Genomic DNA, 26,409 nt, shown 5'->3' on the forward strand with positions numbered 1-26,409 from the left:
GATGTTATTATTGTAGTTGTTACAGATTTTTCTGTTATCGCTGATGCTGTTATCTTTTTTATTGTCTTTGTTGTTATTGTGGTTGCTGCTGATATGCGTGGAAGTATAAAAATGCTGGTAAATACGAACTTAGCAGGAAAACGTAAGTGCTTACGAGACTTTCGTGTAAGTTTTACCATGTTTGCTCATAGTTTTCAGCTTATTTTCCTTACTTTTTTATTTTTGTATTGAGTTGTTGCATTTCAAAATTCCAGCTCAATGCAAACACTCTTTACACTTCACTGCTCATTTTATGGGTTTGTATTAAAGGCAATTATTCTTTTAATCTCTTCTCATTCCATTGTACACATCAATACACGTTCTTCAGACGGGCGGTTTATTTAATTGAAAGATATGCCGTTTAAAAGGTTGCGATTAGAAGAAAGGAGGTGCAAAAAAATGCCTCCGGCGAACCAAATTTTTTATATCAACTCAGAGATCGAATCACTATTACACAACACGTTTTGAAAATTGCAATATTGGTGGTCGAAAAGCCGGAGCGATCGAAACCATTTTCGCCCAGCAAAATAAAATTGATTGCGTGTATTTCAATATATATAACCACATGTGACTAATGGAATTTAATTTTTTTAACTTAAATTTTTGCAAACTTTTAAAATTTATACGTACTTCAAATTCAACAAGAAAAACACTGATGTGCTTATGAAAGGAAAACTAAATCATAAGGTTCTTGTCTCATGCGCAATACGAGTGGCCATTTACATTTCTATAAAAAAAATGTGAAAGGTAAACTCAAGTATGTTACTACTTATTTACATAAGGTGGATTTATATAAAATAGATACAAATAAAGTTCATTCATTAAAGAAAACAATGAAAGAGCAGTTGTATACAAATTGGCGGATATAGCGGGAAGAAAAACCGAAAGGAAAGAGAACGGGAACTAATTCCAAATATTTTTAGGGTCAATCATTAACCAGTTGTACTTTTCAAGCAGGAGAATGAAGAACATGTTAAAAAATAGGGTATCATATATGTACGTCTACATATAAAACATAAAATGGATGTAACGGATACTGTTTATAACTTTCCTTTCTGTCTACAGAGAACTATTAACTGCATTAAATTTTAGAGAAACTTGAAAGTGCCGCCATAGGAGAATTGAAGGCTTATGAGACCGAAGTACGTGCCTTTTCCGAGCTAGCTAGTTCGTGAGATGCAGGTGGGTTTCTATATCTTTGACTTACTGACACTCCATAGTTACAAGTAAAAGAACAATGCGTACGTATCTTTTAACGAACGGATGCACGTAATCTAACCTGCCGAACGGGCATCCATGTGTCCCTCAGCATTGTCTATTGCGTGTTTCGACCCACGATGTCTATGGGAGATCCCGAAATTGGGTCCTAAAACCCCTTTAAATCTACCTTCCTCTCATAACGAAGAATTTCATTACTCGACATTTTTTTTTTTTAATTTCTCATTAAGGAAATCAGCATTAAATAGCAAATTAAATTAAATTAATTATACATCAATTTTCTCTTAATATAGATGGCCATCACTTATATATTCTGTGCTTGGGTTATATTTAATTTATATTTCCAATAGAATTCATGCAATACAATATTTAATTCATACAAAAAAGTGAACAAAATCGTTTAATTAAAATGTATATACAGGCTACGTTAACAGCATTCTTGTCTGCCGATTAAAATAATGTACATTTTACATGAAAATAAAATACAATATTTCTCGTTGCAGGCAGACATTTCAAGTTTCTGCTTCAAAAAAATTAATATCGTTAACTTTTGTTTTTTTTTCTTACAGCACATCGAAAAAGTTTTCATAAAGTTTTGATGACGAAGCAATATATGACGTTATTGTCCTTAATCGATTACTCCTTTTTTGTTTATTTCACAATTCAATTATTGCATGCTTCTTCTTGCGATAATTATTCGGGTGATATAATGTAATAAAATGGGTAATAATAATGTAATTTCTTTAAGAAAAAAAAATGTTCTAAATAGTCTTGGACTTTTCTTTTTTCTCTCTCAACTTCTTGAACCTTTATCAACCATTTTTAAAATTTTCTTTACTTTATTTAATTAATGTCTCTTCTAAAGATATCTCTTATTCCATGTAATTTTTTTTCTTTCCTTTACTCCAATAGTGTTTACTTTGCCAAGTTGTTGCCTTTCTGTTATGTTTTTTATCAACCGTTTTCTATTTTTTCATTAGAAAACATTTTTCTGCTAAAACTTTCCGTAACACTTTTCCTATTTAACCATAATTTTATACATTATTCATTTATTGATATATAAAATACTTTTTTCTTCTTGTTTAATAAGAAGAAAATATCACTTATCGATGATAAAAATTCTACTTCGAAGAAAAGCTCAGCCATTCCTCTTCCTGACAGATATCAAAACTATCAAACTCTGAATGTACTTTTCTTTCAATCAAATCTTATTTCTTCTTTTTTCGTAACGTTTTATCCCCCACAAGAATCCTACAAACCCTAAGTTTTTCGATCGTTGCCAAAATCCCATAAAAATTGCCTCAATACATCCCGGCATTAAACTTTTTCTCCTGCGAGAACTTAACAAGCCTGTCAACGCGTGGTTGCAATCTTTTTTAAGAAAAAAGACATTAAACAAGATTGCTAAGCTAAAACCTTCTGATACATGAATTAGAAACGTAAACTGAAATATTAAAACTTTTCCGTTGCACACGAATAATATATTTTGCTTTTCCATTAAAAATGAATACTGTATTTTGTTGTTGTATTACAAATGAAAAAGTTCATTTTTTTATTTCATTTCTTTCATTTGACATTTAATTTTATTTATAAGGATTCAAAGTTTATGTTAAAGCTAAATAATTAAATTGGCGTTTGGTTTAAATTTTCAAAATATCGTGAAGATGAAAGACCCTTCTGCTGATGTCATTTCCTGCAACCTTGTTGCTTTGCGTAGCGGGCTTGTATTCTTTCTCCATAATACGCCTTTCACCGCATCATTTGGTGCAGAATAAACGTATTGCTATAAAATTCGCTTTCCTAATATACAGTCCGTACCACTGGACCGTGGATATTTTGTTCAAGAGAAATACACTTCAAAGTTCTTTTATTTACAGTTACATTCCTTAAATATAGGATTATTCACAATTTAAATCTGGCAGTACTTTCAACTGCTCAACTTAAATATTCTTTTTCTACTAACTCTCTCTTCCACAAATATTCTAATTATATACATTTTTACAACTACATTACTAGTACCTAATTTTATACCTTCATTTCTAATTCGTTCTGGTACTCGTTTTCTTCGGCCGACACCTGCATGACGCGGTGCGAATGTGCATTTTGTTTTTCTCTCTTTACAGATTTTATTACTTAGCTGGAATGAACAGGATTTGGGATTTCCGTTACAATATTCTGGTGAACAGCCATTTCCACAAAATTATGTAGCGCATCACGCTCTGAAACTATTCTCAAGCCTTCGTACCCAAGTAAATCATCGTTATCCATCTTCTTTCCCTCCTCCTTTTCGTACAAACCTAAATGCACGTGATATTGAAGGTTACTAATTATCTAGAAATGTTAAATTATTAATGGTTCTGTGAACTTACCAGGAATATATAGTTATCTGTTTCCTAAACATCACTTTTAAAGAAGTTTCTCATTTTATTAATTTTGCTTATTTTAATAGACGTTGATGTAAACTAGCCACGTGGTTTTACGTCAGTAACAGTTTATAAAAGTCACAAATTGAAGTTTCAAAAAGAATATATATAAGGCTAAACAAAAATAAATATATTCGCACAATGAAGGTAAGTTATTAATGCATAATTTTAATATAACAATCATACATGTTACATAATTTACTCTAATTCTTTTTCCTCCTCTTTGGATGTCGTTTGGATTGTTGATAGTTTGGTCCACAGAACCAGTTAATTCTGAATCCATTTCAACATTAATTTCTCTTCCGGTAAGAGTTTTTTATTCTTCTGACTTGCTCAGAGTCAAAGCGTTAAGAGTTCCATTTGCAATACTATTCAATCGCAAAAGATACCTAAAAAGATAGCTAAATTAAAAACAGCGATAGATTTGCTTGATTGTAACTTCGTAAGAATCTGTATCTTGTATTCATAATTGTTTTGCTTCTATACAATTTTTGGTCTTGATAATATTTACAGTTAGTCTTATTGTATATCTAATTTTGTTTATTTTGTTGTTTTTGTTTGATAGCGAAAATCGCTATCTCGTATATTAACTAGGTAATTAAGGCTGTTGGTAAGAAGATACTGTTTCGATTGTACGAGTTGTTTGTGGACACTGGACACTTTGATGTGTGCCATTAAATTTTGTTTATTATTTTCTTTTTATTTCGAAATTTCACTTGTTATGCACTTTGTACCAATGGGCGTGCACTCCACATTAATCACATTTTAGTCTGCAGTGATACAATCGATAGCAAAACCATGCAAAAGTAAACAAAATTATGTAAAGTTTTTGATAAAATGAAATGAGGTGAAATAACTTTGAACTTTGAGTATATATCGCTTTATTTTTATTTTATATGACATATTCATACATTAACATATGATTTTCCTATAGAGGATGTATGGCGTTTTCGAATGAATTGCAAAGCAATTCGGGTTTTGTACTATATAAGAAAAACAACTTTTTAAATTTTCACAAATGAATTAAGCTACTTACCTTTTAAAAATTTAAGGTTTTTGTTTTGGTTCAGCTGTTTTTAAGAAAACACTTTATTCGGAATTTACTTTATTTTTTATAGACAGCAGTTTTCTTTTATAAATGCAACTCTAAACAACCAAACTAACGCAAAGAGAAGGACAAAAATTACACAAAAATAGTGTTGCCGCAATGCATCAGCACTTATTTTCAGAATTTGGGGAATTATTTCCAATTATCTGTGGATATAAACAAACTTTTAAACAAGCATGGTTACTGCTTTAAAACTTTTTCCAATAAATTAGTTTTAAAAGTTTACAGAAATTCGATATCGCGTTATTGCCAACCATAAAAAAATGTAAACAGCTGTTTGTAAATTCTCTCGTGCCAATTATAATTACAATTATTATCAAGCAAGAACGCATTGATTTACAAAAAAAAAGCTATGAAAATGATCGTGCAGCGCGTCACTGCAGCCAAAGTAACCGGTATGTTCTATATTATTGTAAATACATTTTTCATACAATTTTAATATATTTTGCAAAGGTTTGTTTCAGTTGGTGACGAAGTTATTAGTTCTATCGGGCGTGGCCTATGTGTATTAATTGGTATAACTCACACGGACGGCGGCAAGGATGTGGAGTACCTGTAAGTATAATAATTCAAACTGTTCTTGAACGTGTATTTAGTGCATTTGAACTTCAGTTCCCGTAAGCTGTTAGCATTACGTTTATTTGAAGATGAAAACGGTAAACGTTGGCAGAAGAGCGTAAAGGATGAGAAACTTGAAATACTTTGTATATCACAGTTCACTTTATACCATCGGTTAAAAGGTAATAAACCGGACTTTCATATGGCAATGCAGGGTGAACAAGCCCAAATACTATATCAAAGTTTCCTGAAACGTCTGGCTAATGAATATGATCAAGTTAAAGTTAAAGGCTAGTATTTAAGTAGTATATTTTGAAAACTAAAGTATTTGAATTTTACATGTGTAGACGGTGTTTTTGGTGCTTATATGCAAGTCCATATACAAAATGATGGCCCTGTTACAGTGGAATTAGATTCACAACAGTTGGATAATAAAACAAAGTCGAAAGTTGAGGTTAACCAAGATGAAATTGTTATTGAAAACGTAGAAAAATAAATGTCGAATATTAAGAGAGAAATACGTTTTTTAGTGGAATGGGAAATCACCTGAAATGAGTGTCGTCTCTTCAATTTTGTAATTTTTATTTAGGGTTTTTACGCGCCACTTCATCTCAACCTCAAAGACCTCAAAAGATAAAAAAAGAGTCGCAATCCGATTTACACCGGTGATTGCTGAGAAATGGAAAAAATCTACAAGAATTTATTTACATTGCTAAACAGTTCGTTGTACACGCTACAAACAAATTGCAAAAATTGTATGCACTCATAGGCTTTGTTTCAGTAAGAAGTTGCCCTCCTAACTTCCATTATAACATCTACTAAAAGAATATACTGATCTTAAAATGAAACAAATTTGGTTTTTTCTCTAAATTTTTATTTGTAAGAAATTTATTAAACAAAAATTAATTATTGTTTAAAAAATATTTTACATAAGTGAATTTTTGTTTTTAAATTTTTTGAGTGTCTAATAAATGATGTATTGGTGTCTTTAGGGTTTATAAATGTCATCAAATATTTTATTATTCAATTAAATTCTGTACGTGGGAGGATTTTTAAGAAAAATATCGTTTTATAAATTATAAGTTGAAAATATTATATCAATTTTCACAAATCTTAAAAAAGCTATAAGAAAAATACATAAAAGGCAAACTTATGAATCAATTATATTATTATTATATGTATGAATGTTAAAAAAAAGTTCGTGTATAGATACGCATGTTTGATGTACCATATAAATATGTATATATTCTTAATAATAAAAGAAAAAAGGATTTTAATGAAGACACAATTTGAAAAAAATATTAATGAAATTTATAATAATAATATTTCATATTAATTAGTGTTTACAGACTTTGATGTTTAGATGAATGGTATATAGTGTACTTATGTGAATGAACGCTTGTTATAGTAATATATGCTGATTCTGGTGAGAAATTGTAATTAGTTTTGGTACAAAGCTTTTATCAATATTAATTCGAAAGGAATCACGTAGTTTGGTCTGCATTTATATTGAGCAAATCGTACAAACAATTCCAGATTCTTCAGTTCAGTCGCTTACAAGAGAGAAAACAAACAGATGAACACTTCATCAATTATTAAAATATATAGAAAAAAGTCAAGACTGTTTTCTTTAAAATTTTTTAGGCAACTGCTAATTAATTATATTAACGTGGTTTGCTAATCTCGTTCTTTACTGATAAAATTTGGTTTAGTCCATTTTTAAACATAAGCAGCAAGAGTTATTAATTTTTCCAATAGCCGTACAATTTGAGAGTTAAAAACAATTCAATGTTAATAGTATGGTGCCTTTTCTATATATTTTATCAAGTTTTCTTTTTTCATGTTTTTTTTTTTTTATTTTAAAGATGAGCGAAAGAATGTGGTTAAAAGGGAGGTAAATGTATTTCCAATGGTTATGTTATAATTTCAAATATAAGGTTAGATTATAATTTTCGTTTATTTATGGTTTGTGACGGTTTGTGTCTTAGCTTAGAGGTTAATATTTTTGTTTTAGTGTTATCAACGTTTCATGAATTTCCTTTTTTATGTTAATATTTAGTTTCTCAGTGTTTTTCACACTATTTCCGTAGTTCTGTACTTATTGCTTCTTCTTTTACAATCTTTCTCTGCTTCGATATCAGTATTTCTTGTTGTTTTCGTATGTCTTTGCGTCGTTTTTATTTGATGATGGATGATAATTCTTCGCTAACAGAGAGAATGGATTGATTGTTTACCACAGACCCGAAGAATAACCGCCGGGCGGTATGCGATTCTTGTTAATGATCTGATTGGCACCATTCATGCTGGGTGTATGATTATTAAAATCATTCGGTTTGTAGCCCTCGCCAGTAACAGGGTTTCCATCTGAATGAAAGAGAGGAAAACAAATTTTAATTTTAAAATTAATAGGTTAGGTTACGTACACCCACACACACACAATAGGAATCTAAAAGATAAAAATCTTCATTAAGGTCTTTTAAGCAGAGTTTTTTAACTGCTTATAAGCAATTACCTTACTTCCTTAAATCTAACAACATAATTACTAAGCCAAGTGGTCCTAAGCAAAATCTTTGCGAATCTGCGCAAAATATTAAAGCTGTTGATAGAAAATGTGGAAGACCATTATTAAGCATTATTTAAACGCTACGGACAAAAGTTTTCGATACTTTGAATGCCCACTTAGCACAAACACTAAAAAAGTTCCCTCGCCTAGAATGAGCAAACCTCTAGAATGCTCATATAAGTTACTGGAGCTAGAGGGAAGAGACTTTAAAACTAGTTTCTTTCTACCCGGGATATAACCCCGGTGAGGGAAGAAAAATGTAGACATCTTCGGGCACCTCTGCGAAGGGACTCAAACACACTAATGTTTGGCCATCCGCAGAAACGGGGATCGGGCGTTCGTCGAATATTTCATAAAATATGATGCTCCAAGTAGAGCAGTTGTGGCATTCGACAGAATAGTTTAGTGGAAAGGCCTTGAGGTAGATCTGTCAGACAGCGGCGCAGAATATCCCTTAACTATAAGGTGTCTAATCGACACAGCAAGAGCTTTCTGTGTGTTGCCCCACTGATCCGTGAAAATAGGCGAAGAAACAACTTATTAAACTCAAGTTTCGTTAATGTCAATTATGTACAAACAATATTTATCACCTCGGCGACTTCTGGGTTTCTTGGGTTTCAAACCACCTACACCGTCATTTCCCAAGCCCAAACCTGTAATGGGATTTCGTGGTGTTGGCGCTTTAGATGGTTTGTCTACACAAGGTTCAAGAGGTTCTTGACGATTTTGAGAATCGGGAGCAACACTATATGAATGAGGATTTTCTGGATTTGAACCTGTCTCACGGCGTGTCTGGCTTCCTTCATTTAATGCCCCGGTATCTGCGTGGTTTTCAGATATTTTCGAACGCAACGAATCCATGGCTTTTTTTTCTTCACAATTAATTTCAATATTACTTGCTTCAGATTTTTCGGTGCGTGGCGAGGATGGAGTTGACATTGGCGTCGGACACATTTCATCAGTCTCTGCAGAAGGGTGCAATAATGTATTATAGGATGTACTTTTGAATTTTTTTAGGGTGTGCAACGTTGCTTGGGATTTTACTTACTACTCATTTTGCTTATCTTTGTTTTTGGTATCGTTCGGGAAATTTGTAGCGTTTAAAAAATTGCAAAACCGTAAAATAAGTCAAAATTTTAAAATATATGTTAAACGCAATCAAAGGCGAAAAAAATATATATTTATAAAGCTTCAAAAAGATGAAAGTTCTCAAAGATTAGATCAAGTTTTTTATTTTATATTTTTGGTGCTATTTCCTCAGAGATGTTTTGATAATGAGACAAATTGTTTGAAAATAATATTTGAAGTCAAATGGGAAGGTGCTATGATTTTTGTAGAAAACGTGCATGTGACAGGCATGCAAGGTAAAAAACTTATATGTGTAAGTAAAAGTATTAATTAAAGTATTATTAAAGTATTAAGTGTAAGAGTGAAAAAAATTGGGATTTTATTAATTGTGGCGTTTTTCCGTTGACTTCTGCATCTTGGACGTATATAAAGGGTAAGTTGAAAAATCGCAGACCGCTTTTTAAAATTTTAGCTAAGTTCTGCATGTACACACTAAGAGTTTTATTTTTTAGCTTCAGCGTTGTATTGAATTAAGTAAACAGTTTCCTCTTTTATCTTAAATGCATTTTATTAAACGAAAACTGTGCTGTTTTGGTTTCTTTTCGCCAGTTTTCTGGTAAACCCACATATTATACAATCACTATAAAGTTTTGAGATTTCTGGGTGAAAAACTAAACCATCCTTCTTTTCATTGTATATTTGATTCTGTTGCCTTTCGTTTCAGCAATGAAAAACAGATAGAAATTTGGGCTTTTAAAGTTTCACCGTTCATTCCTTTTATATCGAAATATTGAAATTTATGTGCGTATTGATTCCAAATAGTTTTCGAGACGATTTGAAGTTGAGCAATGACCTCATAAGATGAAATTTTGTTGGGTTTATCGAAGATCGATCGACCAGGCCGCTGAGGATCCCTAACGTCAACGTTTCCAACGCGACACTGAGTAAGCATATGTTTATTGTGCACATTTTACTGAAACAGTGTCATGAATTTTCTTAAAATATTATATGGCAAAACGAAGCAAATTATTCAAAAATTTTGCAAATTTTGGTTCATTTTCAAATGGTATATACTTTTGACTAAGTTAACAAACGCTGCAAGGCTTTTTGCTAAATAGTCTATGAACTGTCATACCACACGTCAATATGGAGACTAAAATTGTCTATTGTCCTTTGCACTACATATGACAGATGTACGATTATAAATGCAATTTTCTTTTCGAGCAAAAAGGATAAAAAGTATGCTCTATTGTTAGTTACATATTTTTCAAATCTTTTAAGCAATTTGCGGATTCGTCGGGCCATCCTTGAGTGAACCGAAACACAATTCGGCAAGTACGTGGCAAATAAGTAGTAAACGGAAGTGATCGAGTCTGATGCGTAAGGCGCATGATTTAGCATTTCAGTTCAGTATTTCCAATGCGTCGCGAACTGCTTTTGGTGTCTAGATGCATATGCGGACGTCATATAAAACGTTGATCCCGTGTGGCTTTCTTTCTATTCCACCAAATGCAGAGCACAGTTTTCCTACTTTCCTGCCAATCCGATTCGGTTTTGCGATTCACATAGATGATGCGCATGGGTGTACCGATAAGATTTCAAAATACACCCAGCTTTCACCCTGAGTGGCGGCATGATCCAAAAACGGCCTCCTTTTATAATGTTCGAGCACACAATATTGTCCGCGAATGCTTTTAATTGGCACAACGGTCCAATGCTATTCATTTTTTTAGTGTTCAGACAATTCTTCATAGCGCAGCAAACAGCTATATGTTTCAAATCTTTATCCGACGCATCATTACACCGATGCGACATTTGTTTCTCAAATCCGCATTTCAAATTTTTACAATTGGATATGTGAAAAAAAAGTAAGAACATTATAGTCGGGCACGTTCGACTGTTAATAACTTTACACAGTTTTGTTTAATACAGTTACTCATTCGTTTACGTAATAACACACCAAAAATTACGCATTATTTTCATGCAAATGCACACTTTTCATGAAATCCCGCAGACTTTCGTGAACTACATTCGAAAAGGTTGATTTTTTTTTGTCAATTTACTATTATGAACCAATTTTCACAATGAAATATTAAAAATTTGACCTTTATATTACATGAAGATGCAGTGTTCGTAAGAATGATTATATGAGAGAAGGTTGAAAAAATTGTCGCAGACGCACCAAGATGTTCACACAGTTTAGAATGTCCACGTATTATTACAGAACAAGTTTTGTCAAGAAAATTTTGAAACTTCAATTTTTTTCATACGACTTTTAAAAATAGGGTGCTGCATGGGGAGTAGTCGAAAACAATACAAACCATTTCCAATAGTGTTCGTCCTCGGGCCGGTAATCAGTAGTAAAAATATCTCAAAAATTGCGACCTGCAGATTGAACACAATTTTACATGGACAGACATCACGCGGGCATATAGACAGATAGATCGGCTTAGATTCACAATCACTTTTTCTATTGATCGGAGTATTAAAAGATGGGCCTATTTTAAGCCTTTCTGCGTGTTACATACGTCGGCAAAATAATATATCCTGCACCACAATTGGTATAGTGTATAATAATGGAATACTATGAAGCGTTGGCAAGCCTTGTTTCAGTTTAACAATTACTTGTTTGACGATTTCTTGTTTGATGACGGTTACTTCATAATTTTTTTTTTCAATTGCCGAGTGGCTAAGTTTTTAATTAATATCTGCGCGCGATTAGTGGCTGCTGAACATTTTCCTTCCCAAACCTCATAATACTTCTTCTTCAAAATGAAACGGTATAATAGACAGAGTTAATATAATCGGTTTGTGATTACATATGCACATAAATGCAGATACATATTTACAACATCAATAGAAACGAACTAATGTCATAGTAAGTACCGATGAATTCTATTACTATCAATATTTATTACAGAAGCGTCAAAGGTAGAAAATATTTACCTGTTTTCGAGTGGCCATTCATTTTAAGATTTTCAGTGGACGAAGAAACCGATGAGGATGCCGACGATACCGAACCGCATTTACCATTGTAGTGACCGTTTCCATTGGTGATCAAAGTTTGAGCTGCTTCAGTGCTAGAACCAAATGGAATGTTACTCTTCATGTGATTTTTGGCAGGAGTTACTGGACGTTCGGGTTCGCCAAATAAACGTTGATACGAATCCAAATTCTTTTGACCACGGCGTGGTTGATCACCTGCAATAACGGAAAAGTAGAGGAAGGAAAAAAAAGATTTTTCGGACGTTTTTTGGTTAATCACGGGTAAAAAATTGACTAGGGGCGCACGCGCACATAGGATCGCGTGAGAGCGGTGCAAAAACAAAGAAATTAGTTATAAACATACTTTATAATTAATATTATTTATAATTATGTGTTATAAGTAAATGAAATAAATAAAAAATGCATTTATTTAAGAAAATAAAAATGGAAAATCAAGAAACAAATTTAATATGGAAAATTGTAGAAATAGAAAAATGTATATTGCAGAAAATGTCATGTGATACCATCCCGTGGAGGCCCAAAATTTAAAAAAAAAGCGTGCGCTGAGCCGTGAGAAAATTTTGGATCAACAAATTATGGGGCAATAGGTCTAATATATTAAAAATCCCAGGGGAAAAACCGTTCAAATGTTCTTGAAAATGTTGACGTCCGTAATGAAAGAATACCAATTATTGCGACTGTAATTGCTGACAAATTCTGTTCCTTATGTCTTTTATGATGCAGGAGAAAATAACAAACTGATTAATTGACTCGAAAATCGTAATGCGTCCGTTATCGTGCCCAATGTATGCACATCCCGGCCATTTATCATTAAATTCGGCAACCACGGAACTTCTTTGAACGGTGTCTTCGTCTTAATAACAGGACCGAATGGAAGAACTTTTCAATTACCCGAAAGAGTATTCCTAGTGACAGATCACAGAAGTCTTTTTGGGACGACTTTGTCGTGCCTTTTTTTATAATCATAAACCCATTTAAATTTTTGAAAAGGAAGAAACAGTTAACAAGTTATTGACATTCATCAGCGAAATTTGTAATTCTGGTATGTGCAGGTTACGTAAAGGGTGCTGGTGTTTGCACAAGAACGCGAGTAAACGTTGTTATTAATGTATACGCGTAAACTAAAAAGCCTTTGCTTAAGAAAGTAAATTTGTAAATGTAAAAATAATGAAACTATAATAAACTCTACAATCTCTTTTACTTTTTGAGAGTTAACTGTGAGGGTATATGGGTTGCTTCTGAACATCGTTTAGACGATTGATAGTAGAATCTTGGCCACAAATCACACAATAAACAAAATTTTTATATAAAACAAAGTTATTAAACAAAGTACGGTAAAGGTAGGTTTATATGCATAGCCTTAAGAAAAAAAATCATTTAGCTTTAGAAAACTAGTTAACTGTATGAATGTATATGTGACATATTTTTTATAACCGGCACCGAAATATAATGATATAATAATAATAGTTTCAGAGACTCTATAAAGTGTATAATATTCTTGGTTAGTGTGAAAATCTGAATCGATTAAGCCATATCCGCCCGTCTGTGTGATGTGCACTGCTGATACCGTCCTTGACGCAAAACTCAAGATATCGACTATAAATTTAGTAGAAATATTGGAATTTTCTCCTCCCAGCAAAGAGTTGTAGGTTTTTGTTAATTATTCATAAATTATGAAACGCAGAATGCTTAAATCTTTCACATTTATTTTACGGAAAATTATTTACGTGCAAAAAAGGAAAGAAATGTTTAAAATTATTTTGTACATACCTAAAATGAAGATATATTATCTGCCTCAAATTCTGCTCATTCTAAAATAAATATGGTGGACAGCACTACGTGGTGGATTCATTTTTTCTTAACTGTGCTTTCGATATGGGTATCAAATAAACATGTTTGGAGTGTCGAAAGCGACAAGCTAAGTATATTTATTGTACGTTAACTATGGTGGACGTCACGACGTGCCGGATTAAATTTTCTTAGCAATCCCTTTTAGTGAACTACAAGTTAAAAGTAAATTTTATCCTATTCACTTTTTTATAACTATAAATAAATGCATGGGACGCTAAAGATTTTAATGGTAATGGTTATGGTTATATTCCTACCTGTTTTAAATTTTGAATCGATCACAACAAAACTAAGTCAAGCGTACACTAAAAGGCTGTTAAAAGACCATTTGGTTTTGCATATAAATTCACAGAAATTCTGATAACCATGAGGGGATACTGTATATATAGGTTCGTACATATTACAAGGCAAAAAGTTTGCCAAAGTTAAGGAAACGAAAAAAGAAAAACAAGCAGAGAAAGAATGTAACTCCCAAAAACAAGGCGTTTATGAAGAAAATCATCAACAAAAGAAAAAAAAGAATGTAACAATGCTAGACTATCTCCCCTTGCTGGTGCCTTGTCTGTTAGTTTGTATGGTTATTATTGTCTTTAGGTTTAACCATAACGAATTTCTGCATAAATATTGTGTTAACACAGCACCGATACGATATTACTGCTAACGGGAGCACAAATTGCCTCGAATTTGTATTTACAGTTCATTGTGAAGACCAGCTTAAAAAGATTGAAATCATGCAGATAACATAGTTTAGTAAGGCAGACAAACCTTGCACTGCTGCACCAGTTAACCATCGCCAGCCACGACATTAAGTGCTACGTAGTATAGCAAATCAAATTTTTGTCTTTGTCTTCGAGTGTTGGAATTTTCTTTTTTTAACGAAAAAATTATGTTATCTGGTTAGGTTTGAAATTTTTATGGAAATTTGTGATTTAAATTACAGATCATTAGCGAAATTTTTAAAAATAAATAAAGTAAACGAAAAACGGGTAAGAAAGTTATACTCATTTCAGAAATCTACGACGTCCAGCTTACTTTAAAGTCAACATATAGCAATGGGTAAAGTTTTTCTATTTAATTTCGGCGTGCTGAGTTTGTCGAATAGTCTTCACTTTCGTTAAAACTTTCTTCTTTTAGATATTTGCAATTTTCACCTTGAGATTTGAACATTGAATGTGATTTACCTCATTCACGTACAAATGCATTTGGAAACTTTTAATTTGTTCTTGTTAATGTTATTATGGGTTGTGTCAGCCCGATCAAATGCAAACGAACATGGCCCTGGATGTAGGGTTCGAATCTAATCAGCGCAACTTCATCTTTTCGGCCTTTTTTTAGGTTTTGTACACGGAATGACACGGTGGGTCCTTCAAGAATGCAAAATTCCAAGCAATTTTAGGCATATTTTCTCGTCCTTTCGGCTGTACTGTCTCTTCGTAACTTTCATTGGAACTGGGCGCTTACGTTCTCAGTTAACGGTCATAAATGGTATAAAAATGGGTCATCAAAATGGTCGCCATCTATCCGTTAAATGCATAGAACACCACTTGTAACCTATGGGCGCATAGCTACTTAAGACTTAATATGAATATCTGCCAGAATCCTCAAGAAATCCATATGACAAATTTGTTAATTCCGTTCACTGTTAAGCCTTCTTCTGCTTAATACTTCGTAAGCTTTGCAAATCACCTTACAATGAGGGACATCCAACATTCGGCCCAAGACGGATACAACCTTTTTGTCTCGTTTCTGAAAGCGCGCTGAGAATACACGGGGCAAATGTAAATTTTTCACTTTATATTCCGTGATTTTAATATTTTTTCAAAGGCTGGTGTTAACATCTTGTTCAAAAGCACACTTTAGAGACACAAGTTGATTCCTATGTGCCGCAAATAAATAGGCAAAACTGGCGCATCAGTAGGCTCCGTTGACGGACATGAACTAAATTAAAACGTATTACGTTTACACTAAATTCGGGTTCTTCTCCTTCACTACTTTTTAATGACAATGATACTCCTATCCACATCTGTGTAAAAGATCTTGTCTTACATATTGACCAAAGATTAAAATCAAAAGACCATATAAAATTTGGCTACTCTGTCGCGCGGTATAGTCGTCTATATTTTGTTTCGGTAATTAATATTTTAATTTCTTGTTGAATTTCGTGGCTATTTTGCCTTATACACTATAATAAATTTATAATACACTTTGAGAAGAAAGTGAGTGATTTCAAAGTAAAAGAAGTATTTTTTCTTTAAGCTTTGATTCATTGGGTTTTTGCAAACAAAAATTTGGGCTCCGATATAAATCTCTCTTTTTTTGTTTTTTTTTTTTTTCTTTCTTTTTCTCTGTTTATTTTTTCGGTGTTTGTAGTTTGTTTTGCTTTTGATCTCTTGTTACAGTGTCAACGTAACAGAGAAGTTTTGCTGAAATTGGTTGATAAATTTTTGTGTTGAGAATTTTTTTGCAATTTGTCTGTCTGTTCTTCATAATCCACTTCCGTCTTTTAGAATGGACATGGAGTGTTTATATACACCTTGTCGGGCGAAAACGGGCCCGGAATCTGAAAGATTCGTTTCGTGTTGGCTTTGCGATCGCTTTGGCCAAACAAGGTGTGCCGGTATTATCGGCCGTGCTGCTGATGCTGTCGTTGACCCCCGAAGGGATTGTGATGGTCATGTCCTGACTGTAGGAGGCGGGACGTAGACTTCTACAAATTGTTCACGGAGACGAGAAATATTTCTTTGAGTTAACTAAAAATCTAGGCGCCTTGTGGGAAAAGTTTCAGGTCATTAAGACTAGGTTTAATGAGTGTCATTTTATTGAGCACTCCTCTTCTTCCCAAGCAAGTAAAATCACAACTGGTAGCGTAGCGTGTGGTACGTCACCTCTAATTCCTCTTAAGTCCGACTTGTTGGTGCAAGTTAGCGCTTTCATAATGTCCTCAAAGGATGTCAACGTGATATGGCTGAGTCGGTCTGTAACAAAAATGTTGAAAATAAGCCGCGAAGTCCTTCTGGTTTAAGCTATGCTGAAGTGGCAAGTGTATCGCCTCCTAGTGGTGTCACTCACTCAACTCAGGCGTCATCGCCTAAAACTAATAAAGAGCAATATAAATCATCCTCTCTCCCCGTCTGTTCGAGTGTGAATGCTGGTCATCAAACTGAGCATGTCGCACAAGCTGCTCCATTGGTAACCCCATCTATATTCTCCCAAACTCAAAACTCCCCAGGCGTGCACCCTACTGCTCCCAACTGTAATGACATTTGCTTCACGGCAATTCCTCCCAGTTCCTTTCATCACAAGCATGATGGTTCGTTGAACCGTTTTAGTGTTCCAAATCCAACTTTTTCAAATAAATATTACGATTTTCATAAAATCATTATTGTATTGCTAAAATATCACCTTTCACGTGTAAGACTTGATTTCTCAACTGGAAGTATTGAAAGCTTGGCAAAGGCTCTGCTCTTGACTATTTCGCATATTCCGTGGCAAGGCATAGATTTAACTCCCTCAACCACCACTTTTATTGCAGATACCTTCAGTTCATTAAATCCTCTCTGTTCGCTAATCCTAAATACTTTCTTAAATTTGTTAATTCAAACAGAAAAATTTTCACGTGTCCCTTGCATGTTTCTTTTAATAGGTCTGATTCCTCGGATGATTTTGAAATCTCAAATCTGTTTGCTGAGTACTGATTTATCCGCAATCTACCCATATCCTATAACTAACTTCTGGTTTCAGTTCCTAATTTGTTTATTGTTGAAGATGATGTTTTTAAAGGCTTGAGCTCTCTAAAATATAGTTGTGCGCCTGGACCTGATGGAATTCCATCATGTGTACTTAAATCTTGCGCTGTCGAGTCTTTGAATTTAGGTATTTTCCCTTTGTATTAGAAGAGTAGTTTCCTTATTCCCATTCACAAAAGTGGAAGTAGACAACTTGTTGACAATTACAGGGGCATAGCCAAGTTGAGTGTCTTGCCTAAGCTGTTTGAACATCAATCTGAAACCGTCCTTCTTATCATTAATGCCCCGTGGGGTCGTAAGCACGACGTTGATTTTTTGTTTATGAAAAATCTAAATCAACGAATTTTTTCAAAATGCTTTGCCAGACTGAGTAATCACGTAAATGACTTGGCAGTACCTCTTTTGGATGAATCTAGTGAAATAAGAAGATTGAAAAGACATCGAATATTGCATCGATCTTCCATTTACAAACTAATTTAATTTTGTTCTTTGAATTATTTTAATAAATTTTCCAAATTTAGATAGTTTCTGTTTATATTAGAGAGAATAACCTCTGTTGTTTTTCTCTTCTTAATATAACGTTTACGTATTACCTTTTTGGATGAATTGTAAATTATATATGTAATTTATTTTGCACTTGTGGATAAGTGTGCATTAAGTTCTTGCGGACGTAAGCAACATCCAACAGGACTTTGCATAGATACACCTCTTATTATACCAGTCGATTAAAAACCGCAAACAGTCGATTCAGATTTCAAGATTTAAGCCTGTCCGTCTGTATGAACGTCTCGCTTTCTTGCATTCAACCTATAGGTGGCCATAATTTTTGAAATTTGATTTCATGTTTTGTCCTAAAGACGAGCTTTATTGAAAATGGTTTCGGGCCACTTTTTCGACCACAAAGCACGATAGCGCCTCATTTTTAATAGTGATCCGTATCTTACCATGGTTCATTCTAAATGGTTTTTATTGAAAAAGTATAAGAGAAGAGGGAACAGTAAAGTTTCTACAAAAATACCTGAAAAATTTGCAAGGCACTTGTTTTTTTTATTATTAATATTTCTCGACGATGTTTTCCTTACTACTACTGTTTGCGTGATTACATATTTATTGATGGTGTTGATTTTAGTAAGCAAATTAATTACAGAGTGAGTTAATTAAAAAACTTATACTCATAATAAACTTAAAAAATGAAAACGCTGTAGACGGCCAGAGAAACAGCCACGTAATGTTCTATATCACTAGATCTAAAAACGGTTGCAAGTCACGAATAAATGATTTGTGAAGATAAATTTGAACTAAGTCATAAGTAATTATACGAAAACTTAAATACCATAGTAATCAGTGAAGTGGAATAGTGGAGACTTAGTGAATATGTTCTGGCGAATTTTTCCGTAAAATTAGTTTAACTAAATGTGAAGAAGTTTCCTCCGTGTGGATTCAAAAGATGAATCTTAGAGCTCTATGATCAATCAATAATTGTAATAGGCTACTTAAACTCTATTAAAAGCTGATTTACATAAGCCGTTAGATTATTACCTAAAAAATTTTTACAAATATATGATATTAGGGTGCGCCATAAGTTTCTTCCTTTTTTTTTGATGCGAAATCAATAGACGACATATCCCGTCTTAATTAAATGATTATGTACCATCGTCCTGGGAATGTTAATGGCATCCACTATGTCGCGCCTACTATATCGCGAATTTTCAGCGAGCATACTCTTGATGAGGTCGCTGCTTGATCTTGATCCGTCGTTGCTGGGCGTGCGCTGGGGTATTCACCTCTCAAATCTAAATTGCCAGCTCTAAACTTTTTAAACCAATTGAAGAGGTTTGCAAAAGTCAAAATAAGAGTCCTATAAACGGTACAATTTTCGTCTGCAGTGTACTTTATTCTACTACCTTTTTTTAAAGCAATAACAAGCCGCAAATGCTTCTTTTGGCTATTCATATTGAACGGTCCAGAAAAAGATTTAAAAGAACACTTTGTCACCAACATGCCTACATGTTTACAAAAGTAGCCGAGGTCGTAGCGTGGCGGGAAAAGCGTGAAAAGCCTTAGGCGAGCGGCACCTCTATATATAAATATTGCTATGGATATCTTAAATCCAGCTCATTCCAACTAATTAGTGTTCCCAAATAATAAATTCTCTAGAGACGGGAAAACCAAGTGCACATTCGCAGACGCGTCATGCAGCTGCCAGCCAAGGAAAACGATTACCGGGAAAGCAGGTTAACCGATTGAAAATGAAGCCATGAAATTAGCTAATAGTAATATGCTCGTAAAAATGTATATAAATAGAATATTTACGGAAGGCAAAGTGAATCGGACAAGAATATTTGAGTTGAGAGTACTGCCAAAATAAATCGTGAATAGTCCTACTGTTAAGGAATATAATTGTGAATAAAAGAACTTGAAAGTGTATTTCTTTTGAGAAAAATATCCACGGTCTAGTGGTACGAGTCCTATCTTAGAAAAGTAAAATACGTAACAATATTATCATAGAAAATCCGGACGTTAACGAATTCCGACTTCTTTCACTCATGCGATAACAATAAGGTCTTTATATGACTTCTTGTTACAGAGAATTGCCAATTTATTTACATATGTTGGCAGATGTCATTCATTCGAAACTATTACACTGACAGCAAAACAACCAAAGATATGAAAAGTGTGTAATATAACAAAAATTGTAAGAATAAGCATTAAAAGGGCTTTGCTTGTTGAGCAGCTTATTGCAAGTAGTTAGAAAACCTTCGCAATATTAAACCGGAATATTAAATATTTTAAAATGGTATATGGTTGCTGTACAGTAGCCATGTTTCAATCTTGGTGGCGATAGAAAGTACATAAACAATTAAGTGCCCGCTTTTATTTGTCTCCAGAACAATCGCGGATGGCTATTATTCATACGAAGTCGACTTTGTCCATAGTTTTGTAGCAACAGATTCACACTTGCATTGTTTTGTGTTATGGCTTACTTAGCATTGAACTATTATTAGACAGAAAATTTGCGGTTTATCAGGCGAATATACCCGTTTTACTAACCCTCTAATGGGAGGAATTAGGTCGACTTACGTCTAGCTTAGTATACAAAAAACTGGGTGAACTAAAGTTTAACTAAAGTTTGTTCCTTTTAGTTAATGGAAACTCTCAGAGAGTAAAAGTTTTTCTTGTATATCTTTACTGATACATTCAATTAGAAACGAATAAGATTACAAAAACATGCAAAGACATTATGGGGAAATATTTTTCTTCTAAAGAACGAGAGCATGCTGAAACAGTACATGGGAAAGAAACATAAAAAAACTGGCGCACTGTCCTTTTGGAAAAATTACACGTCTCCGATATGAAATGTTTAACAAGACAGCCAAGCAAAGGCGTGTTTCCTATAGTAAAAGTTGCAGTAATGACAAATACTGCAATAAATTTGGAAACAGTTTATTTTTTGAATATTGATTCCAAAATTGATATAAATATTTTCAGAGTTCAATTTCTTCCTGTTTTGGGAAGATGACAAACATTTTAGAATTAGTTTCGCTATACTAAGTATAGTTAGGAAAAAGAGCGACATAGCGATCGCCATATATTGATCCTCGTGAAAATTTTGTCAAATTCCACAATCTATATATAGCAGAATTTATAGGAAAAGATGTTCTAGCTGGGGGACGAGGCGAAGAGTTATGGTGCTGTAGCGACTTACAAATTGGTATTGAGCCGAACTATGCAAACTAAACTTTGTCTTGAATCGTACAGAGTGTTTTACTAAGTGTTGTGGTGGTATAGGTTATAAAAAGTGCTTGAAACGATTATTACATAAAATAGAAAAAGGGATTTTAATAAATTAAACAAGTTTCAGGATATGGTTACAAAAAAATTGAAACAAAAAAAGTTTTTTTAACGATACCAATAAAATAGAATCTGTGAGCTCCTTGTCGTACTGCAAAGATATTCATATCCATAAAAAAACAAACAAACAAGAAAGAGAAAAAAATAGAAAAAACAATTCATTCATTATATGAATCATTTTTTTTTTTTTTTGCTAAAGAAATTAAAAATCTTTCGAAAAAGAAAAATTTTAAAAATTGAAAATCATAATAAAAAGCTTTATTGTATTTACAAAGATTTTTGAAATGTATCGACCATCGCTAAACATACATTTTCAATAAAAAATGGGGAATAAAAGCTTTAAGCCTTAGCCCGAGGAAAAATCGGAAATATAATATTATGAATAAAATATATCTAGATATAGAGGTGAAGGATATGTCTTTCTTCCAATTATAAAATGATGTGTTAAAAAATGAAAATTCTGGCAAATGTGCTTCTCAATATAAAAACAAAGGCTACAAGAAAAGCTTACCGCTATTTTTAACATGATCCTTTTCTGTCGAAAATATATTCGATTGCATGTGATTTTTAACAGCGCGTGGTGTTTGAGGCATATCACCGCCAAAAATGTCACTTGTACCCCCACCGGGAGGTCTCAAGACCCTAAAATGAAAGGAGACAGCAAACAAAATACATAAATTTATAAATATAATAATAAGTAATTAAGAGAAGGTCGCTATTGAAGCGAACCGCCGATGCACGCCACCAAACTGCATGAAACTCGTTTCACTTTTTATGAGTGAGACTGATTGAGAGACCGATTATAAGTAAGCTACTTTCCGCATAATATTTCATAATCATATTAATTCGAATTTTTTTTTTTTTAATTTTTACAATTTTTTTAAAATCCCTTTCGTTTTCCTTTTTTTATTCCTCTCTTAAGTATATGTGAAGAAGTCAAACGAATTTTTCAACCTCAATATTCACAAACCAGCTAAAAGTGAGTTTTTACCTTTTTTTATTAAATATTTGCACTTTACGAATTTTATTAGCAGAAATGCGTTCTTATCAAATGAGGAAAGCAGAAGAAATGCATTCTTAAGAAATGAGAAAATTGTATGCATAACTATAAGCACATAGAGCCATCAGGTTTACGGGATCCTCTTTACTATACATATTAAAAAATCAATACAATGATTAACAATTTATATTTTAAAACATTACCCATCGCTAGCTATATGGACTTTATATCCATGATATAACGATGATCTCAACAAAACACATTATGGCTATGGATATAATACGCTATATGGAGTTGAAGATGTTACTGCTGGAATAAAATAACAACATAAGTAATATTTAAACACATATTTAACCAGAAGCTGAATGCATATATCTTTATGTATATGTTTATAGTCACGTAAAACTAAATCCAAGAAACGCATTTTCCAACTTTTAGTTCGCTAAAATAAATATTTATTTAAGAATGTATTTAAAGAAAATGTTTTTTCCTGCATGTTAGTCTCACACTAATGTCTTCCATCTATTTTATTATTTTTATAAAAGACTTGTTCGGGAAAACTGACTCCCGCCATAGCTAATGTAGACTTGTCGCAGTCCAGGTTCCAAGCTTTAATACTTATATAAAACCTGTTATAAACAAAAATACAATTTCGTTGCGGTCCCGATTTTTCCCACATTGTGCTGTGTCATCGGAAAACATGAAAAAAAATGCAGCATGACCGATATATGGGCACAGGGAACGTCACTTAGGAATTTCAGCATTGACATGGGAACGCAAGTTATTTGAAAACTTGCGATAATTTGTTTATCATCGTGCTTTTTCTCTGATTGCGGTCTTACCCCATTCCCAGTTTTCTAACAAAAAAGTGAAACATTGCTTCGAAATGTTTGGAGGGTGAAAGATTTCTGTGTTGGTTTTTGACTTATCTTGGAAAATGTATGCAGGCAGACAGTTAAGTCAACTGAGTATTTTCGGGATCATAGCTCCTATAAATCTAAGACGCTCTTCATTTTTGAAATTTAAGAAATTGTGTAAAATTGACATTTGTGCTCAAAATCTTCATAAGAAAGCTGTATAGTTGCAAAGGGTATAGAAATTGTTGAAATTTATTACAAAAATAATGAATCCAATTGGACTGCGTTCCGTGCATTCAGGAGTAGAACCCGGTTTCGCTTAAGTCAGTTCGCAAATGACAAATACTTTACGTCCGTAAATATCGACACTTTTGTGAGGTTTGTTTGTAATTGGATTTTGGCTTTTTGAAAGCGGCGATGATGGTGCTTATCACTGCCAATGGAGAACCCTACATAAACATTCAAACATAGTAGAAATTTTTTACGCTGCAATCTAATGAAATTCATGGGTGAATAACACACAAATAAAAGTGTAACAAAGTCATTAACCAAATAAAACTATTGTAAAAAAAATTTTTTTTTTTTATTGTTTTGTTTGCTCTTCTTTTTGATTTCCATTTGATTTTTAAAAATCTTCTTTTCCAAGTGTTTCCGGTATGATAACTAATATTCTTAGTGTTCTGCTCAAGGGATGTAGAATACCAAAAAATTCACAGAAGGTCGCAACAGCAATTTGATATTTACGTGCGCTTACCATAAAATCGTTCGGCAACTCTGCTCCCAACATGACGGTGGTTTTAACTTCCATTTAATAATATTAATAACTTTGGTGAAACTGTGTTCTTCCGTTAATAGAACCAACTAGGATTGATTTGGAATCAAGACAAATGAGAACACTATAACGGGCGGCGACCACAAATTAAATACCCTATACCATCATATTGCAGTTATTCATATAACCACTTTTTAAAATAAGACTTTATATGGGAAGTTCACGAGAAAGTTGTCTGATCCAAACCATTTTCAACAGCTTTCGCCCTTTGGCTAAAACATTTCAACTTACTATGACGATCTTTAGACTGAACACAAGAATATAACACGGGCTTACTTATAGGTGTCCTTACATCCATTCAGAAAGTGATACTTAATCGATCCATATCAACAAAAGCGGAGGTATATCTCAGGTTTGGCTGAAAGTTGTATACATCCGCATAAACTAAATACACTGTCGTGCGACAGGTGGCATAGGGGATATTATATTAAGTGGCAGTGATACAAAAAAGTATATAATATTGTTGAAAGTGAATTTATGTAAATATTAACAACAAAAGCGCAGATGTGAGGCGTTAGTGCTGGGAATGCTTTCAATAAAATTAAACAGCGACTTATTGTTAACAGCACATCATCAGTTTGTTTAACAAACAGCCCTTTAATGCTAATAAAGCGAAGCAGATATATAGCGATGCGGCTGGTGAATAAGGCGTCGGAACAAATCACAACATCAACGACATAAATAGTGAATTTCAAAACACTAATCAATAACAACAATGATAACAACTTTACAAACAAATACTTACAGCAACAATTGCAACTACGAACAGATGTTAGTGGTTTAAGTCTTAGAATTTGTTTCTCTGGTTAAATTAATAATAATAATAATGATATAAATAAGTATAACGACGGCAACAATAAGCAACTAGAATCAACATCAATTATAGCAACAATTAAGTGCTCTAAACATCAGAAATAGCAATAAAATAGGAAGTTCTGTTAACGTTTATTACAACGAATACGACAGCAGCAGGTGCAACATCCAACAGCCGCAGCAATAATAATCATAGCTTTAACAGCTTATATTTAATTACTTTCTTCTTATATATGATTATTAACGCATACTGAATTATTATTAAAGATGTTATCGCTTTTTATTAATCTGTAATCTCCTTTCCGCCCAGGGACTATCTTTATCATAATTGGGCGTCCAAATCTAGTTTACACAGGTTTACTATACGCTGACTTTGGGAGTGTATTGCTTACGACAATTATAGGGAACTCCCGGCAGGGGCCATTAATTGGTCGCGCACACTTCCAAGAACATTGCTTTCGATGCAAATTGGAGATAGTTATCAATCAGGCGTATTTTAGCATCCGCGCCTCTGAGAAAATAGGTTTTTCAAAACTTGCTCCGGTTATTGATATACAGCATGTCGAATTTGATATTTCTATTCGTATCTGTCTCTCTCTCTCAATTTTGTCAGCTTCCCGTCTGTGCTTGCAGCCTGTTTTAATTTGTGGTTAAAGGATATGAAAAATACTGTAGAAGTTTTTCTATCCGCGATTATATGAGATGCTCGATTGCCAGAAGGAAATTCTCTCAATTCAGCAGCGAGTCTTATTCATGGTCTTTCTTAAGGTCAAATATATTCTCTTAGGTAAACTAACGTGAAACGTCCAAAGATGATTTAAAACTTTTCTGCTAAATTCTTTCAACTTAATTCTAACTTCTTTAGTTTTAATAGTTTCCACACTCTCCCAAACACAACAAATAATATCTTAATCCCTAAATCATCCCATATTTTCATTTTAGTTGAAAAGTAAAACTTTTTTTAAAAACTCTTTATTTCGAATATAGCGCTATAATTTCTGGACCATTCTTTAAAAATAATGAAAGTCAATATATACGCGTTTCAGCTTTTTCATGCTTTACGTTCAATAAATGTACGCATTATTGAAGATATGCCACTTCAACTGTCGTCTACATTGATTATTATTGAAAGTCGTTTTGTGACTTTATTTGCACGTCAAACGGCTTTAATTATTCGTTAGATTCTTTTCTGTTAAGATTCGGCAACCTCATGGGATGAGAAAGAAATGTGCTTTCCGTTATATTGAAGGAGCAAATCAAAACTTAGTCTTATGCTTTTTTCTATTCAACTCTTCGCTGCGTTGTATTATCTACGAAACAGGTAATGAAGTTCAGTAAGATTATTCATAAAGTCTGCATATGGATAGCAAAATAAAAAAAAAAGTTTTTTTTCAAAATATTAAAATATGGAAACAGTGGAGCCAATCTCGACTTCAATTTAAGGTGCCTTGCGGACCATATGGTATTTGGTGCATATT

General features: G+C 33.2%; 3 protein-coding genes and 1 long non-coding RNA gene across 7 annotated transcripts in view; 1 reads left to right on the forward strand and 3 right to left on the reverse strand.

Annotated features, from left to right (window-relative positions):
• Positions 1–2,993: 2,993 nt before the first annotated feature.
• LOC119642602 lies at positions 2,994–4,716 on the reverse strand. Its single transcript, XR_005248091.1, has 3 exons — positions 3,867–4,716; positions 3,627–3,794; positions 2,994–3,554 (listed from the first exon to the last, which is right to left on the reverse strand). It is a non-coding gene; the product is annotated as an uncharacterized LOC119642602 (long non-coding RNA).
• A 275-nt stretch (positions 4,717–4,991) lies between these two features.
• On the forward strand, positions 4,992–6,418 carry LOC119642600 (D-aminoacyl-tRNA deacylase). Of its 2 annotated transcripts, none has more exons than XM_038041793.1 (4): positions 4,992–5,183; positions 5,253–5,343; positions 5,401–5,636; positions 5,694–6,418. In XM_038041793.1, exons 1-4 carry the CDS (start codon positions 5,141–5,143, stop codon positions 5,840–5,842), a joined length of 519 nt encoding a protein of 172 aa, XP_037897721.1. In that variant the 5' UTR covers positions 4,992–5,140; the 3' UTR covers positions 5,843–6,418. The 2 variants fall into 2 exon arrangements, with proteins under 2 accessions (XP_037897721.1, XP_037897722.1); XM_038041794.1 differs by having other exon boundaries at positions 4,994–5,183; positions 5,401–5,629.
• A 299-nt stretch (positions 6,419–6,717) lies between these two features.
• LOC119642585 (microtubule-associated protein Jupiter-like) overlaps positions 6,718–26,409 on the reverse strand; it is a 153,817-nt gene continuing 134,125 nt past the window's right edge. For 2 of the 3 annotated variants that reach the window (XM_038041774.1, XM_038041773.1), the window contains 4 exons: positions 21,941–22,071; positions 21,488–21,520; positions 11,924–12,178; positions 6,718–7,710 (listed from right to left, as the gene is read on the reverse strand). In XM_038041774.1, coding sequence (XP_037897702.1) covers positions 7,577–7,710; positions 11,924–12,178; positions 21,488–21,520; positions 21,941–22,071 — 553 coding nt within the window. In that variant the 3' untranslated portion in view covers positions 6,718–7,576. The remainder of the gene's footprint in view (positions 7,711–11,923; positions 12,179–21,487; positions 21,521–21,940; positions 22,072–26,409) is intronic. The other variant, XM_038041775.1, reaches the window with a different exon arrangement.
• Positions 7,721–11,360, reverse strand: LOC119642587 (microtubule-associated protein Jupiter-like). The gene has a single exon (XM_038041776.1). The coding sequence runs from the start codon at positions 8,861–8,863 to the stop codon at positions 8,456–8,458; it is 408 nt and encodes a 135-aa protein (XP_037897704.1). The 5' UTR covers positions 8,864–11,360; the 3' UTR covers positions 7,721–8,455.

This window comes from Glossina fuscipes, unplaced genomic scaffold, assembly GCF_014805625.2.
Source record: "Glossina fuscipes isolate IAEA_lab_2018 unplaced genomic scaffold, Yale_Gfus_2 231, whole genome shotgun sequence".
Lineage (NCBI taxonomy): Eukaryota > Metazoa > Arthropoda > Insecta > Diptera > Glossinidae > Glossina > Glossina fuscipes.